Source organism: Canis lupus, chromosome 25 (assembly GCF_003254725.2).
Source record: "Canis lupus dingo isolate Sandy chromosome 25, ASM325472v2, whole genome shotgun sequence".
NCBI lineage: Eukaryota > Metazoa > Chordata > Mammalia > Carnivora > Canidae > Canis > Canis lupus.
In genome coordinates, this window is record NC_064267.1 from 46,629,192 (window position 1) to 46,644,396 (window position 15,205).

A 15,205-nucleotide genomic window follows, 5' to 3' on the forward strand; every position below is an offset into this window, starting at 1 on the left:
GGCCCTGCGTGCCGGGGAGGGGGCCGGCCGGCGCTCGGAGCGGGCTCCGCGGCTTGCGCGGCGCCTGCGGCTCGGTCCCGGCTCGGTCCCGGCTCGGCGGGCGGCGGGCGGCGGGCGGCGGCGCGGGGGGCCCCGGGGCTCCGGGGGGCGCACACGCAGCGCGCGGACCCACGGCGCGGCCGCCGCCCGGAGCGGCCCTCGGCCCCGGCGCTCGGGGCGTTAATGGCTGCTCGGCGGGGCAGCGCCTAGCGGGGGAAGCGGCCGAGGCGCGGGCAGGCGCCCGAGCGAGCCTCCTCCGGGGCCGGCGCGCCCTCCGCGGCGCGCTCCATGGGGGCCCGCTGACCCGGGGCGCCGGGGCCCGCTCGCTCTCCGGCCGCGCGTCCCGGCCATGAACTGAGCGCGCGGGGCCCCGCGCCTGCTCCGGCCGCTCCTTTCTTCTCGCGCCTCCTGCGCCCGCCGCCGGCGGGCCCGGGCTCCCCGGGGGCTGCGGCGCCCCGGGCTCGGCGGGGCGCGGGGAGGCGGCGGCGGCGGCGGCGGCGGCGGGGGGCGCGCGCGGCTCCGGGCGCGGCGCCTGCACCATGAACTACCAGCAGCAGCTGGCCAACTCGGCTGCCATCCGGGCCGAGATCCAGCGCTTCGAGTCGGTCCACCCCAACATCTACTCCATCTACGAGCTGCTGGAGCGCGTGGAGGAGCCGGTGCTGCAGAACCAGATCCGGGAGCACGTCATCGCCATCGAAGGTGAGGCCCGGGCCGCCGCGGGGCTTCTGGAAAGCGCGGGGGAGCGCGCGCGCGCCCGAGTGTGTGTGTGTGCGCGTGTGTGTGTGTGTGTGTGTGTGCGCGCGCGTGTACACACGCGCCGGGCCGTGGCACGCGGCTGCCCCGCGGAGGGAGCTTTGCGGGTGCTTCGCGTCCTGCAAGGCCGGGCGACGGCAGCTCCACGGTGGAGCGGCAGCCCTGGTTCCATCATGGGCAGCGGCGTGTGCGCTGCGTGAAGGTGGCTGGATGCTGCTGCGCCCTGGGCCGCCCTGGTGACCCCGGTGGCAGCTGGGGTGGGTGGGTGGGTGGGTGCCTTGGGGGGGAGTTTGGTGCCACCGGACCCGTGACAGTCACCAGGCCCGGGCGAGCATCTGGCTACACGTTGACGACGTGTTGGAAGTGCCGCCGCCGCCGCTGCTGGGCTGGGGGCTCAGGCCGGCGTGTTCAGGCGGGACAGGACCGTCCCCTGCGTGTGGGGCCCTGCCCTGTATCGAGCCCCCTGCAGACAGCCAGCCCGGGCGCAGGGAGTGTCGTGTCCAGGTGAATGTCCACCTGCCTGTGTGCAAAGCCTGGTCTCCGTAGAGTGTTTTCTATCAAAAGTCTTGCGCCGGGTGAGAAGCAGAGCCCCCGCCCTCCCACCCACCAGGAGGACAGGGGACAGGGGACCGGGTCGGGGGAGTGGTCGCTCAGCCTCACCGGCTCAGTTTCCCAGGCCCAGCTTGTCAGGTTAGGCTGCGACCCTGCAGGAGATGTGTAGCCGACTTCTGCCTCCCATGGGCCTGTGTTCTCTTGGGATTTCAAGCGGCTCTTATTTCTCGGCTGGTGAGCTTCTGGATTGTCTCGTTGCTCTATCCCTTTGGCCTCCCCCCGTCCCCTGCCAAGATCCACCTGGGGGACAAGGCGGGATGTCAGCATGCCGTGTGGAGTTCTAACCCCCCCTCCCCCTCACACACTCAGTCAGCAGTTTTTCCTTTCTGTTGGCCAGAGATGGTACCAGGCCTGCAGGGTGGGCCATGATACAGACTGTCCTAGCAAAGGCCACTGGGGCCGCTGTTGAGGAACATTGAGAATGTTCCAAGGCTTGGCAAGAGTTTGTCCAAAAGCCTGGCTACAGGCACTGGCCCAGCTCCCCTCCATCTGTGAGGGCATCGGCCACAGGAAGGCTTTGCTTTGGCACCACGCAGTCTGAATTACTAACCCCAAAGTGTCTTGGTTTGACACTTGGCCACTTAGATGGGGGAAGGTGGATGTTATACTGCCGATCCCCTTGGCATTTGGCAGCCCCGTGGACTTGAACAACGTCCTGGCCAGGCTGCTGATTGGCCACCTGGATCCATAGGGGACTTGTTAATTCCCTGGGAGGATCTGAGCAGTGCTGGAGCCTGTGAGGGACCTGGCTGTCAGAGCACAGGGCCACCTTGTTGGCAATTTAAGATACTTCCAGATTCCCTGAGAGGTAGAGTCTCCGTGTACCTCCAGCAAGACTTGCGGGAGGCCATGGGATCTGCATGCATCTGCTGATGGCCAGGTGATTTTGCACGAAGGTCCCTCCAAGTGCCTGAGCACTGGCTCTGTTGTGGTCAAAGGGAAAGGGGCACTGTTCTTGTTTTCCTTGTCTCTTTGTGGCTCTCATCAGAAGTCTGATGAAACACTTTGAAAGCTAGTAGCAAGTATTGAATGCACCTGGTCGAGAGCACCTAGTGGCTGTGCTGAGACCTCTAGCTGAGTGTGATTCATGATGCCTCGTTTCCATTTTTCATTCGTGAAGCCAAGCTCTGGGGTCTCGAGCACTTCGAGCAAAGCAATCTGACTTTCTAGCAAGAGTATGTGGTTACGTTTTTCTTTTCTTTCTGTCTTAAAAAAAAAAACACACACACACACACAAAAACATTATGTGGTTCCTAGATGATGGTTTTTGGTAGCTTGATGTCTACCTTTACCATGTGACAAGATAAGCCCTTTCTTGGCTGGAATACTTGTCATTTTTAATAAGGCTCAATCAGTGAATGAATCTTGTTTGGGGCTTTGATGATGCTATTATTTTTATGTTAGAAAAAGGAACGTCTGTGTTGTGTTTGGCTGGTAATGAAGCTTAAGCACCATTCAAGTATGTTTCTGTTCTTTGCGTTACTATCAGCAGTGGTACCACCTTTCATTTGTGTAGAACTTCAGCAGAAATACTCTTGCATTCATCATCTCATTGTGTGGCTGTACCAACCCTGTGAGAATGTGGGGCAGCTTCATTATCTTCATGTTGTAAAGGATGGCAGTTCAGGGAGGGATAATGACCTCCTGAACATTTGACTGAGGTCATTCAAAGTCTGGTCTGAACCAAAGGATCATTTGAATAGAGAGCCCACGTCTGTGGCCTCCCAAACCACCTTACGCTGGCCCTTCTAATGAAAGAGTAAGTTCATTTGTGAAAATGAATGTTATGTCATTCTGTGCCAATTTCAATATACGGGTGTGATTTAGGTCTATATTGTTGGTGTTTTGGAAATTGAGAGGATTGCTCAATTGTGGCAGGATGACATTTTTGCTATGGAAAGAACACTGCGCAGAAACAATTTTTGTGTAATTGTGTGGGGTGTGCGTTATTCACTCAGATGGAAACCAAGAGAGTGGCTGTGGGGTACAGAGACTGCAGACATTGTTCGAAGGAACTCAGTGCTTGCTGTAAGTGAGCATGGGCCCGGAGCGTCATAGTAACTCAGACATACACAGATCTGCCCCGCTGAGCACCTTGCAGGTCAGGATGACACAGCAGGAGCAAAATATGTCTTTCTGGATTTTAAAGTAGAACCCTTTCCAATCAGGAAGGCGTATGCACATCGTAGCAGATAGTTTAAAGATCAGTTGTCCCACCAAACAGAAAACAGTCTGCATTTCAGAGGCTATCCAGCTAGGCTCTCCCCACCTCTGTGGGTACATATCCCAAGTTGGATTTATATGTTACAAAGCTTCTTGATTAGCATATTATGAGCACTTTTCAATGTCACAAAAAAATTTGGAGATAAGATTTCTTGCGTTGGCCTAATAACCAGCACTTGGCCGTGCCATAATTTATTTAAAATTTTCCTTTTTTTGGTGTTTTCAAGAATTTTTATTCTTGGGGTGAGGTGTGGCCTTGTCAAAGGGAAGGATGGTTAGCTCACATCCTTTCAGGGTTCGTTTTTTTTTTTTAAGGTTTTTAAAATTTATTCATTAGAGACATACAGAGAGAGGCAGAGACACAGGCAGAGGGAGAAGCATGTTATAGCAGCAGGTTCCCCATAGGGAGCTCGATGCAGGATGCATCCCAGGACGCCAGGATCATGACCTGAGCCAAAGGCTTGACACTCAACCACTGAGCCACCCAGGTGCCCCTCAAAGCTCATTTCAAAGTGATTCTAAATGGGTCTGAATTGGAAAATCTCTTAGTGATGGGCTGAATTGTGCACATCTTATTGAAAGAGCTCACCAAGATTCCCAAATAAGATTATGTCTCTGGACCCTGTTTGCGGGCATGGGAAATAAGATTTTTTTTTTTAATACCTTGTCAAAAATACTTCTTTCAAATTTTTATTTCAGACATTGAGAGGTTTTTTTTTTTCTCCTAAATCTCTGGATTTCAAGGAAGCGTTGCTGGTTGTTCTCAGATTTACCTGATCAGAGTCCTGGGGTGTCCCACAGGCGTGCGGCAGGCCCTGAAATGTAGCTCTGCAGCACGGGTGTTCTCCATACCCGGAAACGAGAGTCTGGGACCTGCTGCCTCCAGTGTGGACAGGTTGTCTGGGTTTCCCCACTTTGGTTCTCCTTTAAAAAATCTGTCTGGGGTTGATGGGACTGAGGTAAATGAGTCAGCTGCCTTTCTTGTTAAATAAAGCTTGTTCTTCTTTTAGGGATAATGCCTCTATTAGCAACTGCACGTTGTAATTCAGCTTGCCAGCCACAGAACTGTGTTGGGACTAATAATGCAGCAGGCTCATTCACTGGGGCAGTGGTTGAGCCCCCCCAGCCGGCTTTCTTGCCTCCACCCTCACCAGGTGGCAGATTAGGGGAACCAGGCACCTTACCGGCCCCACAGGTGCTTTGTGTGGCTTCCTCTGGGGAGGCACAAGAGCCCAGTCCTTAGTAGGACAGCTCTGCCTGATACTTCTGGTGAGGGCACTTTGACAGGGCGGGGGTGTTCCAGGACTGAGCCCCCGAAGTGGGGGACCTGGGTAGGTGGGGAAAGGGGCCACTTAATCCTATGACCCAGCCGCATTGTGAAGCATCTGTTGTCCCTGCATGCATCATGTCAATTCATCCTGTGATGATCCCATAACAGATGCCACCTCTGAGGTCCCGAAAGTGTAGGACACTTGCCCAAGAGAGTTGACCTGGGTTGGTCTGACCTCGGCGCCGGCTCGGTAGCTCCTTACGAGACAGAGTGGAGCTCCTGGTTGTTCGTGGTTTCCCCAGGCCGTATGTGCCACCATCCCAAGCATGGGTTTCCTTTCCCCAAGATGAGAAAGGGTTTGGGAATGCTGCAGGTAACCGGGACTGTTACCTTCTCTGTGAAGCTGCTGACTGTGGTGGAACGTGTAAGAGTTGGTTTTCATATAGAAAATGATTTAATTTGGTTGTTGCATGTGTACATGTGTGGGGAATAAATACCTTCTTCCTGCCACAGACGAGCATAATTTTTCTTGGCCAGTATCAACTGAATTCATAATATTTCAGATTTGATCAAAGGGTACAGGTATGGGGCCTTTTAGTTATTGATATAAAATATTGCACTTTCTTCCTTAAAAATAATTCTCAGGTGGCTGTTGGTTGCTTCCAGGGTAAATTCCATGCCTTCCCAGGATCCAACTCCTCTGCAATCCAGGTGTTCCTTTTGGCCTGGCTGAGGGCAGCATCTTCCCCCACCTTTCCCAGGCAGACTGATGGCCCCCCTGCTCTGTGTCCTTTGGCTCATCTCTAGCCTGAAGGACTGGGAGCTTTTTGAGGGCAGAAAAAGGGGGTCCTTTTCAATTTTTCTGTCCTCAGAGATTCAGTGTGTCCTGTGTGGCCCTTGGAGGATGCCCAGGAATTGTTTGTTGACTCGTTCACTTGCCAGAGGGGCTAACCTTTTCCCTAGGCTTTGAGTCTTTTTGCTCCTCGTTGGTAATATAAATAGTGTTTATCCTCTGGCAGAAGTTGAGGGCATTTTGAGACTTGTCACAAGAGTACGGATGTTAGGGCTGGGCACCTTTTGGATCTGATGGGTTTTAGCTTGGGTGGAAACTAAACACCATGTGATGCTTGGGGGTGGAAATGAGATTTTTTTTTTTTAGTGTGGCTAGGGGAAGGGAAGGATCTGTTTGCTGAATCTAGCACCTTTTTCGGCCAGGCTATCTGCAAAAGGTGGGTATTTCTTTGTGGCTGGTGTAAGTGAATTTCAGACATAGGTGGCCCATAATGTATCTTCAGTGTACCATGGAGACCTCTGGTTCTCAAAGTGGAAAGTGCAGTCACATTATATGGAGGGCTCGGGAAGGCAGAGTGCTGTCCCCCCCCGCCCCCGAATATTCTAGCTCTCTAGGTCTGGAGTGAGGCCCAAGAATGTGCTTTTCCATCGAGTTTCCAGAGCCTGCCAGTGCTGTGGGTCCAGGGACCGCACTTTGAGAAGTGTCGCTGTGGGTGGAGGAGCTCGGGCCGGAAGGGCATCTTCTCTGGGCCCTGCCCCCGGCGTGTGGTCTTTCATGCAGGTTGCAGGTGAGGGCCAGCGGCCCGGGAGTTGCTTCGGGCCACACAGCTTAAACTTAGTGGAGGAAGGATTTCAATCCAGGTCCCAATGGGTTCACGTCTGTGTTCACTCTACCTCCATGAGGCCGAGCGCCCTGTGAGGGAAGCGGTCAGATTGGGGGGGGAGGGGACCTTATCAAGAGGGTCGTGGGGGGACTTAGGACCAGCTGATGCCTCATTTCCTTTCAGTCTCAGTCTGCTGCTCTGTGGACTTGCCTGCCAGTCCTTTGGAGATTGTTCATACTTAGTGGAGTCTCCCGTGTATTTCGATGGGGTTCTTGGATATTCACTTGATATGATAATTTGTCAGATGATGTGTTTTGTTATCGCTGGTGTGGAGCTAAAAGCGCATTTCAGGGAAGGAGGAGAGCTGCGTGTTATTAGCAGCCCGGGAGGGCTGACAGGGAGCTGAGGAAGTGAGTCAGAAGGGAGAAGCGGCTCGAGCAGCTGCAGGAACCTTCACAACAAAACCTGTGGCCCTCTTACTACCACCTCTGGTGTTTTTTTTTTTTTTTCTTTTTTTTTTTTGTCCAAACCACACTTTTTTTATTTGGTTAAGACTGAAATCCCTTAGTTGGCAGCCTTCTTTTTCCCTGTGTACCCCGCAGGTGTTTATGGTTGGTGAGTCTCGCTCTGGCTTGTTTTAACTACTGATCGGTCTTGTCTCATGTTTCTCCACCTTCATGCAAACCCGTGGCCCCCGCCCCCACCCTCAACACTGCAGATCCTTTGAGTCCTTTGCTTAAGTGATTGAGTTTGGCAAAGCGGATCAGGCTTAGTTATTTTCAAAATCCAGGGTTCGGGGTTCTGATCTGGTGCTTAGCTACGTAATTCCTTCCCTTTGTTAAGTACCTTTCTCTGAGAGCAGAATGCACTCTACAGATGTTAATCTGCAATCTCGGCAGCATCTGTTACTTCTGTACAGGGGACCAGGGCAAGGCTTTGTATGTGCCGCGGCGGGCCCCCTTCTCCTGGGAGTTGTGTGCTGCCGAGGGGCCGAGAGGGACTTTTGGTTCTGGCTTTATGGTGTGGGAAGCCCGCACGCAGGGCTGCGTTGGGGTGACTTTTCCCAGGATGCAGTGACGACCCATCCGGGAGCAGGGCACTTTGGGCCCAGTCCCCCAGCCCTGCCTGTGCTCCTGCTCACAACTGCCCAAGGCCGGAAGGGGGTGTCCTGGTTGCCTCTGGGGGTTGGGAGGGAAGGAGAGCAGTACCACGCCCTCCAGAAGAGGTTGTTAACGGACCCTTTGAATAACCAGCCAAATAGCTTGTCTGTGTGCGAGGTCGGAACATTTTCCATAAAGAGCAGACTAAATATAGGCTCGAGGGTGGGGGCCCGGGCCCAAGAGGGGGCTGTCATCCCTCAGATATTGTTTCTTCCACTGGTAATCAGAACTTGCCACCAGCCCGGAACAGGTGGCCACCCTGAGCTGTCTGGGAACAGATTGGTGTTTTTGTTTAACCAGGGGCTCATTTGCAAATTTCACACTTCTCCCGCTGTTTGATGGGGATTGTCTTTTTTTGGGCTTCAGTGTTGGAGTATTTGTACAGTGTTTCTACACAAGCAACTGTCTCCTCTTTAAAGCTGCTCATGCCGTCTGGTTGTCATTAGCATCGTGGTTTAGAGGCAGCTTTTTATTTTTTATTTTTTAAGGGTGGGAAACACTTTTCATGGTTCTGGGAGAAGAATTCAAATAATTACCGGCCATGTCCGCAAACGATTTATGTTTGGTCTCAGAAATGTCAACATTCACCAGGCTCTCGCAGACAGCACCACGTCGGTTTCCAGCTCAGGACACAGCCTTCCCGAAGCCACCGTTCCCGTGTTCTCAGACGGTAGTCGTCAAGGCGGAGTGGCGGCTTTAGGAAGTCCATGTGGTTGAGGTTCGAGGAGCGTCAGTTGACAGGGACATTCCAACAGTATTGAGGAACGGAAGAAGTTAGGTAGTTTGTTATCGATGCCTGGGACAAAACCAGGCCCACCTTGGTTTCCTGGTGGAGTTTTTACATCTTAAGCACAAGCCCAGCAGCGTGCTCCCTGCACCAGGGCGGTCGGTGGCGCCAGCAAGGTGCGGTATTGCAGGTGAGCTGGTTACCTGCTGGTTTCTGTAATGACGACAGAATTGATTTGGAGGGAGCCGATGGTCATGAGGTTCAGCTGTTTGTGTTTCCAGTCATCCCTTTTTTTTTTTTTTTTTTTTTGTGAGGGGAGAACTGGCATATTTTCCAGGGAGGGTGCTTTCTGGAAAGCCTGCCCGCCCACCCTCTGTGGTGGTTTTTGAGGATCTGGGGTGCTGCTATGAGCCGTGATTCCGCCTCCTAACATGGCCTGCACCTGCACGACAGGCGGGTAAACCTGAGCCAGATGCACGGACAGGAGCCTTGCCCCGGTGTCAGGGTCAGCAACCAAGTCTGGGGTTCCGATGGTCCACTGGTTGTTTCTCCCTTCGGAGGGCACGTCTGTGGCTTCCTATTCTCGGCTGGTACCAGCAGCGCCGCTGAGCACGTTGTGGCTCTCGTCTTTGGTGCCTGGGAGTCGGGAGCAGTGCTGTGTTACCTGTGTGGACACAGCCAGCCGTGCAACCTGTCTACAGGGGCGCGGGGAGCCCCTATCTGGAGAGACCTTTCGCTGCTGGTCAACGTTCAGTTCATGACACTCAGGTGGAGTAGGTACCGCCTTCCTCCTTTGATTTTAATTCTCTGCGTTGTTTGTTCATAAACATTTAAGTGGCTAATAAATTTCCGGCACTGTCTTAGACGTCAGTTGAATAGTTACGGCTCTGTAAAGGGAGCTGTGTGAGTGAAGTCCTCACGGGGAAGTACTTTCTTTAAAACTCGATGGCACAGTCCCCCTGAGGCCCGAATGGGCTCCTTCCGGCTGTCCTCGCTGGCTCTCGGCAAGTCAGTAATCACTTGGGGTCCCCTTCCTGGAGGGGCCCTGCCCAGCCCAGAATCCATCTCACCACCCCACCCTGGGTGTTAGCTAACCTTTGGATCTGTGTTGGCATTCGCAAGGAAAACTCATTTTATACTCTGGGCCTAAACTGTTCTGTGGTCTTACAGTTACATACTAGCACTGCTCCGTTTCTGTTGTTTGTAGCAATTATGTGCAAGACAGGAAAGAAAAAAAAGCTAAGTGTTGCCAACTGTGTTATTCCCAAGGGGTTATTGTCTTTGTTCCTTCTGCTGTGTCCTGGAGCTGCCCATCCTCCTCCACAAAGGCCGCAATGACTGAGGCCAGGCCTGGGAGCTCCTGAGGATGGAAGGGTGTGTGTGCGGTAAGAGCTTCTCCAGTGGCTTCACCCAAGCAAATGTTTATTTTGAGGGCTGGGGGTGGGAGGGCGGTGTTTATCTTCCCCGTCTAGCATGGGAAGCGGCTAGTGTGAGAATCAAGAGGCGGGATTTTGTTGAGCACCTACAATACGGGCAAAGGGCAGTTTTAAATCGAGGGTGGGAGAGGGAACACAGACATGTGGGACCTGAGCCCCTCTCCCAGCACGCTTTAGATCTAGCTCAGGAGGCCACACAGGGGTACAAACTGAGATAACTGGCCACGGTAGTGCAAGGCCATGTGGGAGAGGGAGGGCTGCCTTGCAGGGAATGGGATTAACCGAATTTGGAAGCAGGCAGTGGAGGGCTTTCCGGCTGGAGGGTAACGAGACTGACACATCTGGACTGAATCCTCAGTCTGCAGAGAATTGAGGAGTCCAGGAGGATGGAGCAGCGCCTTGCAAGCCCCAGAGAGCAGGTCCGGAGCACTTTTATTGGACAGTGGGAAGCTATTGATGATGGATTTCCGCTTGGGGAGGGGAGCACTGTGATGCTCCACTGTGGCCCTGTGGGCTAGAGGTGGCAAGGGCCGGTGCAGTCGTGGGGACTGTCAGGGAGGGCTCAGAGGTGGGGACGACACCCAGGCTGTTATGGGGGAAGGTGGGAGCCTGGCAGGAAGGTGGGAACAGCGCCGGCTCCAAGGGGTGGGTGCTCATGGAGATGCAGGCCTGGTCTGTGAGCCTCAGGATGGGGGTGGGGTGGGGAATGAGAGACTGAGGTTTGATCCTGGGGACACAAGAGTGGGGCCTGGTTGAGGGGATTCCATCTAAAGATGTCCTGATGTTTGGGCAGGGGGTGTTTGGCCATGCACAGCCGTTACCTGGGATTTGTGGAAGAGGGCCCTGTCCTTATGGGGTTGGTTTGCCTACATAGATCAGGGAGTTGCAGGCTGTGGAACAGGCTCAGAGGCAGGCATCTGGGATGTCTTGTGGCCCCTTCCTCCTCTGCAAACTTTAAATAGGAGTGTGGCTCCCATTTCACACTCTCGGGAGTGTGGCTGGTGTGCATCTGTCCAGGAGCTGCATCAGGCCACGGGGGGACTTGGGTGATTGAGCTGTTGCTCACAGACCCTGGACTGTGGTGGCCTCGGAGGTCCTGCTTGTCTGACCGACCAGGTAGTCTCCTGGCCAACTGTGCATTTTTCAGAGCATTGCGGAGTGCATAGCCCACGATGCTTGATTGATGTATCCATCTCCAGCTACGTCTAAATTTATATTTTCACATTCATATCTGTACCTAAGTCTAGGTTGAGTCTGTTAGGTGTGTGTAATTTTCACCTAATGGCTTGAATCCATAGACTTCCAGAGCCAGGTGCTAGGAGTACAGAGGTGAGTGGGCCATTTGCCATGTGTAAACAGGACAGGTGTGTGCTTTGGGCCAGGTGTATAGTGGGCTAGGGAGGTAGAGAGGGTGCCATGAAGAGGCCCCGGGGCTCCTGGATGATGCCCTGTTTGAGCCCCAGAAGGTGGGAAACTAATGACATGGGGGGAGGGTGTTGTTCACAGGGCACCCTGTCATCTCGATTCCAGGAGGTCTTGGGAAACTCTCACTTTACCCAAAGAAACCACACTGTCTTCACACAAAGTTTCCATTTTTTTTCATATAAAAAAATTCAGTTTTACTGAGGTTTCTCGATCTATGTTTGCCTTTCTGGTCATCTCATACTAGAGAATAAAAAAGTTTTTTTTTTTTTTTTTTTTTTTTTAATATCTCTTTTTGTCCACAGTCTGAATCTATAGGATTTTTCCTGGTTCAGGCCCCACAAATCCACAATCTTTCCCTGAATTCCCAGCTGGCCAGGAGAATGTTGAGTGGTGATAAAATCATGGGCAGGTGTGTTTTGTGCTTCTCTCTCTGAGGCTCGGAGGCCCTGCCTGGACGCCAAGGGAGGGTGGACGTGATGGCAGTACAGCTTTTCCATTCCAGAAAGTGGCTTAGAATTCCAGAATTAGACATAAGAGCCTGTGTTCTTCTAGATTCCACCTTTTCTTTCTGATGGGGTGTGGGTTGCTGTGCACTTAGGTATTTCATTTTGCAGATTGCCTGCTTAGAGATAAAAGAATCATAGAGTGGTACAGTCTTACTGGTCTGGGGAGATCCGGCCGCCCTCCACTTGTTGGTGTGAATATTGGGGCGTTTTGTGTGGAGCAGAGTGTGGGAAGAGGCAGCTGCTCCTCCGAGTTGAGGGAGCCCTCACCCACCTGTGTGGGGTCTCAGGCACTCCTCCTGGGTCTGCTTGTTGCAGGGGGATATGCCACTAGTCTAGGGCCTGGGATTCACAGAAACCAGGCGTTTTGTGACTAAGAGATGAAATTTGCAGTTTAGCCACAACCCGAGGAGGCTTTCTTTTCCTTATCGTCTTGTGATGAAAATTTTCAAACAGAAGAGTTGAAAGAACGTTTAGAGGGAACTGTTCCGTTCCCTTTGCCTCGCTTCTCTACTTGTTAGTGCGGTCTATCTCCCCATCCATCAGAGGATGGCTATCTAGCTTCTTGTGTAGTAGGATGCACAGTTTTCCAGTTTTGGCTTGGAATCCAGAGGCTTTCTGGAAAGGGTGCCAGTCACGGGGTCATGGCGTCAGATCCCACGTGTGGCGCCCTCAGAGCGGGGGCAAGGTGCTTACCGAGTGTGGATCGAACGGGAGGGGGTGTCATTCTGCAGGAGAGTTGGTTTAATTAGTGCTTTGGAAGGACAGCTTTTCGTTGTGTTAATCTTGATTCAGTGCAGACGTGAGCCCAAAAGGAAGCTTTGAACTGAACCCTGACTTGAGTGCTGCGGCCCCACACGCGTGTGTGTTCGGGAGGGCAGCCCCTCTTGAGGCCTCGGTGGTTTTGGGGGGTTTTAGGAGACTGGTTTTAGGAGCAGCCAATGTGTTGATGTGGAAGGCAGGCGTTTTCTTGTGTAATAAGCTCCTCTGCGTCCACTTCCTGGAAGTAGAGTGATGTCATGGAGGATCAGGGCCGTGTGACTCTGCGGCCTGTAGTGCACCCACAGCTCTTGGCCTGGGGATCCGAGACAGGCTCCTGCCTCGGTGACTCGCCATGAGATTCCTGGGATACGTGTCCTTTTGGGCCTTCAATTTAGAATCCACGAGATTGAGCTTTGATCTCAAGGTTTCCTCCTGTCTCTGAGGTGACTGCCCTTGTCTCATCCATTGCTCCTCATTCCCCAAAATGACGGAGTCTGGTGGAGGTGGGGGTGGAAGGGTGGGGAGGCGATGGTCAGATGAAGCGAGACTGCCCCTAGGCCTTGGGTTGAACTGTTTCATCCATAGTGCTCCTCCTCCAGCAAACCCAGAGTGAAACCCCACTCAGTAGAGCAATATCCAGTAACGGGAAGGAAACATATTGTGTGTGTGTGTGTGTGTGTGTGTGTGTGTAACCCATGTGGTATGTGGAAAAACTAGCGCTGGGTGCCTGGTGTAACTCGGGTGCATCTGTCTGACACCCGAGCGTGCGCAGGGCTGCGGGGAAGAACCTCGGGCTGGTCCTCTCCAGCGCCCTGCACACTCTGCGCCCCAGACTTCGTGGCTAAGTGCGCAGCTGTCTGACCTGGGGACGGTGTCGCCGTCCTTGTCGGGCTTGTGGTAAAAGCTGCCGGTGGGAGGAACGAGTCTGCTGTGTGTATGACTTCTACGGCAGGTTTTAAGGCAGATCCTAGAAGTCTAATTAAACTCTAAATCACCTCCCTGGTCCGTGAGTTTGAGGGAGAGCCTCCAAAATTGGAGTCTTCTTGGCCCTGAACGGGGAGCTGAATTACAGTGTGATCCCTGTCTGTGTAGCGCTAATTGCAGTGTTAATTATAGAACCTGATTGGCCCCAAATTCCTGTTCTCCCAACTGGGCCCAAATGGGGCACGTCTTCGGGGTTGTCCTTGAGCCAGCAGTGACCTCACAGTGGGCTGCTAGAGTCCCGAGCCGCCTCCTCCTCCCCTGGCCCCTGCAGTGCTCCCCACATCCTGCCCAGGGCTGGCCCGGAGCACTGCGGAGGGGTGGGGGGGCACTGAATCAGCAGATTCCTTCCCGGATCGTCTCTGGAAGCCTCCACCGCGGCTCCCGAGTCCTCTCCCGAGTCCTCTCCGGGCGGCCCGGGTTCTGCCGGCGGGTGGGACGCGCCTCCCCCCTTCCCGGGACTGCAGCATCTTCGCTCGCGGCCCGGCCTTTGTCTCCACACCAGATCGCGGTTTGAATGGGCCCGTGTGTCCAGAATCTCTAGCCAGAGCTCGGGCTTGCCTTTCCATTTGGTCACTGTCACGTCTTCAGCGTGAGCAGGCTTTGAGGCGAGGGGAATTTACGGCAGAATGGCTCGGTTGTCACCTCTTTGTCGCTCAGCGAGGGGTTGAGTTTTGGAAGAGAAGCTTGGTGGCTCCGCGTGTCCCCCTTTCTCCCCACTCCTTCCCTTCTCACCGGGTGGGAAGGCTTCTCCCCAGAGCGGGAAAAGCTGAACTTTGAACACGGCGTCTGGGGTGGAGCAGCTCGGTTTATAAAAGAAGGCTCCAGCCTCGTTCACGTGTGATCATGGTGGACGGCGCTTCCAGAACTCTTGCCTGTACGATTCACCTGGTCATTTCCTAACAGGCAGCCCAGAGCCTCCTTACGGCTTGGCCCCCTCCGAGGATTCTGAGGCCTTATCTTTTTTTTTTTAATTTTGTTTTTTATTGGTGTTCAATTTGCCAACACATAGCATAACACCCAGTGCTCATTCCATCAAGTGCCCCCCTCAGTGCCCGTCACCCCCACCCCCCACCCACCTCCCCTTCCACCACCCCTGGTTCGTTTCCCAGAGTTAGGAATCTCTCATGTTCTGTTCTGAGGCCTTATCTTAAATCCTACTTCTCAGGGATCCAGGGATGCCTGCCTTGTCCACCCCGCCTAGCCGGACTCGCTAGTCATCCCTCCCTCTGCTCCGTGTGTGTGTGTGTGTGTGTGTGTGTGTGTGTACACGCACAAGGAAGTCTTTCCCCTCATTTATCCCGAGAGCAGCCCGGCACACTTGGCAGAGGCTTGTCCACAGGAAGGGTGGGCGGTGGAGAAATGCATGGACTGTCTACACTGGGGTCTACCCCTTCTCGCGCCAGAGAACAGTCCTCACTCTGCTGCAGCCACATGTTGATTCTGAAAACAGTCCCTGCCTACAAATTCTGTAGGAAGATACCACGTAAACCTAATTGCAGTGAACTTTTCCAGGAACTTGTGTTTGGAAGATCCACTTTCCATGGTTACTGTTACCTTGGCTCTTGTTACATAAGTCCTGTTAGATACTGGGGTTTTTGGAGCTTGGGTTCCGGTATTTGAAAAACATGACTTAAACTATGGTATGTTTTTTGCCTTTTTGGGGCTTTCTGGACATCAAAACAGGACTTGTAA

At 53.5% G+C, this 15,205-nt stretch overlaps 1 protein-coding gene across 18 annotated transcripts in view; it reads left to right on the top strand.

The window, feature by feature from the left end:
- Positions 1-342: 342 nt before the first annotated feature.
- The window catches only part of AGAP1 (ArfGAP with GTPase domain, ankyrin repeat and PH domain 1), a 533,006-nt gene continuing 518,143 nt past the window's right edge, over positions 343-15,205 (top strand). For 5 of the 18 annotated variants that reach the window (XR_007405993.1, XM_049101379.1, XM_035721573.2 and 2 more), the window contains exon 1: positions 344-741. Coding sequence is in view for 17 of the 18 variants with exons in the window: in XM_049101379.1 (XP_048957336.1) it covers positions 579-741 (163 nt within the window). In the remaining variant the exon portion in view is untranslated. Of the gene's footprint in view, positions 742-15,205 lie in introns of all 18 variants that reach the window. The other 13 variants (XM_035721565.2, XM_049101380.1, XM_035721595.2 and 10 more) reach the window with 10 other exon arrangements.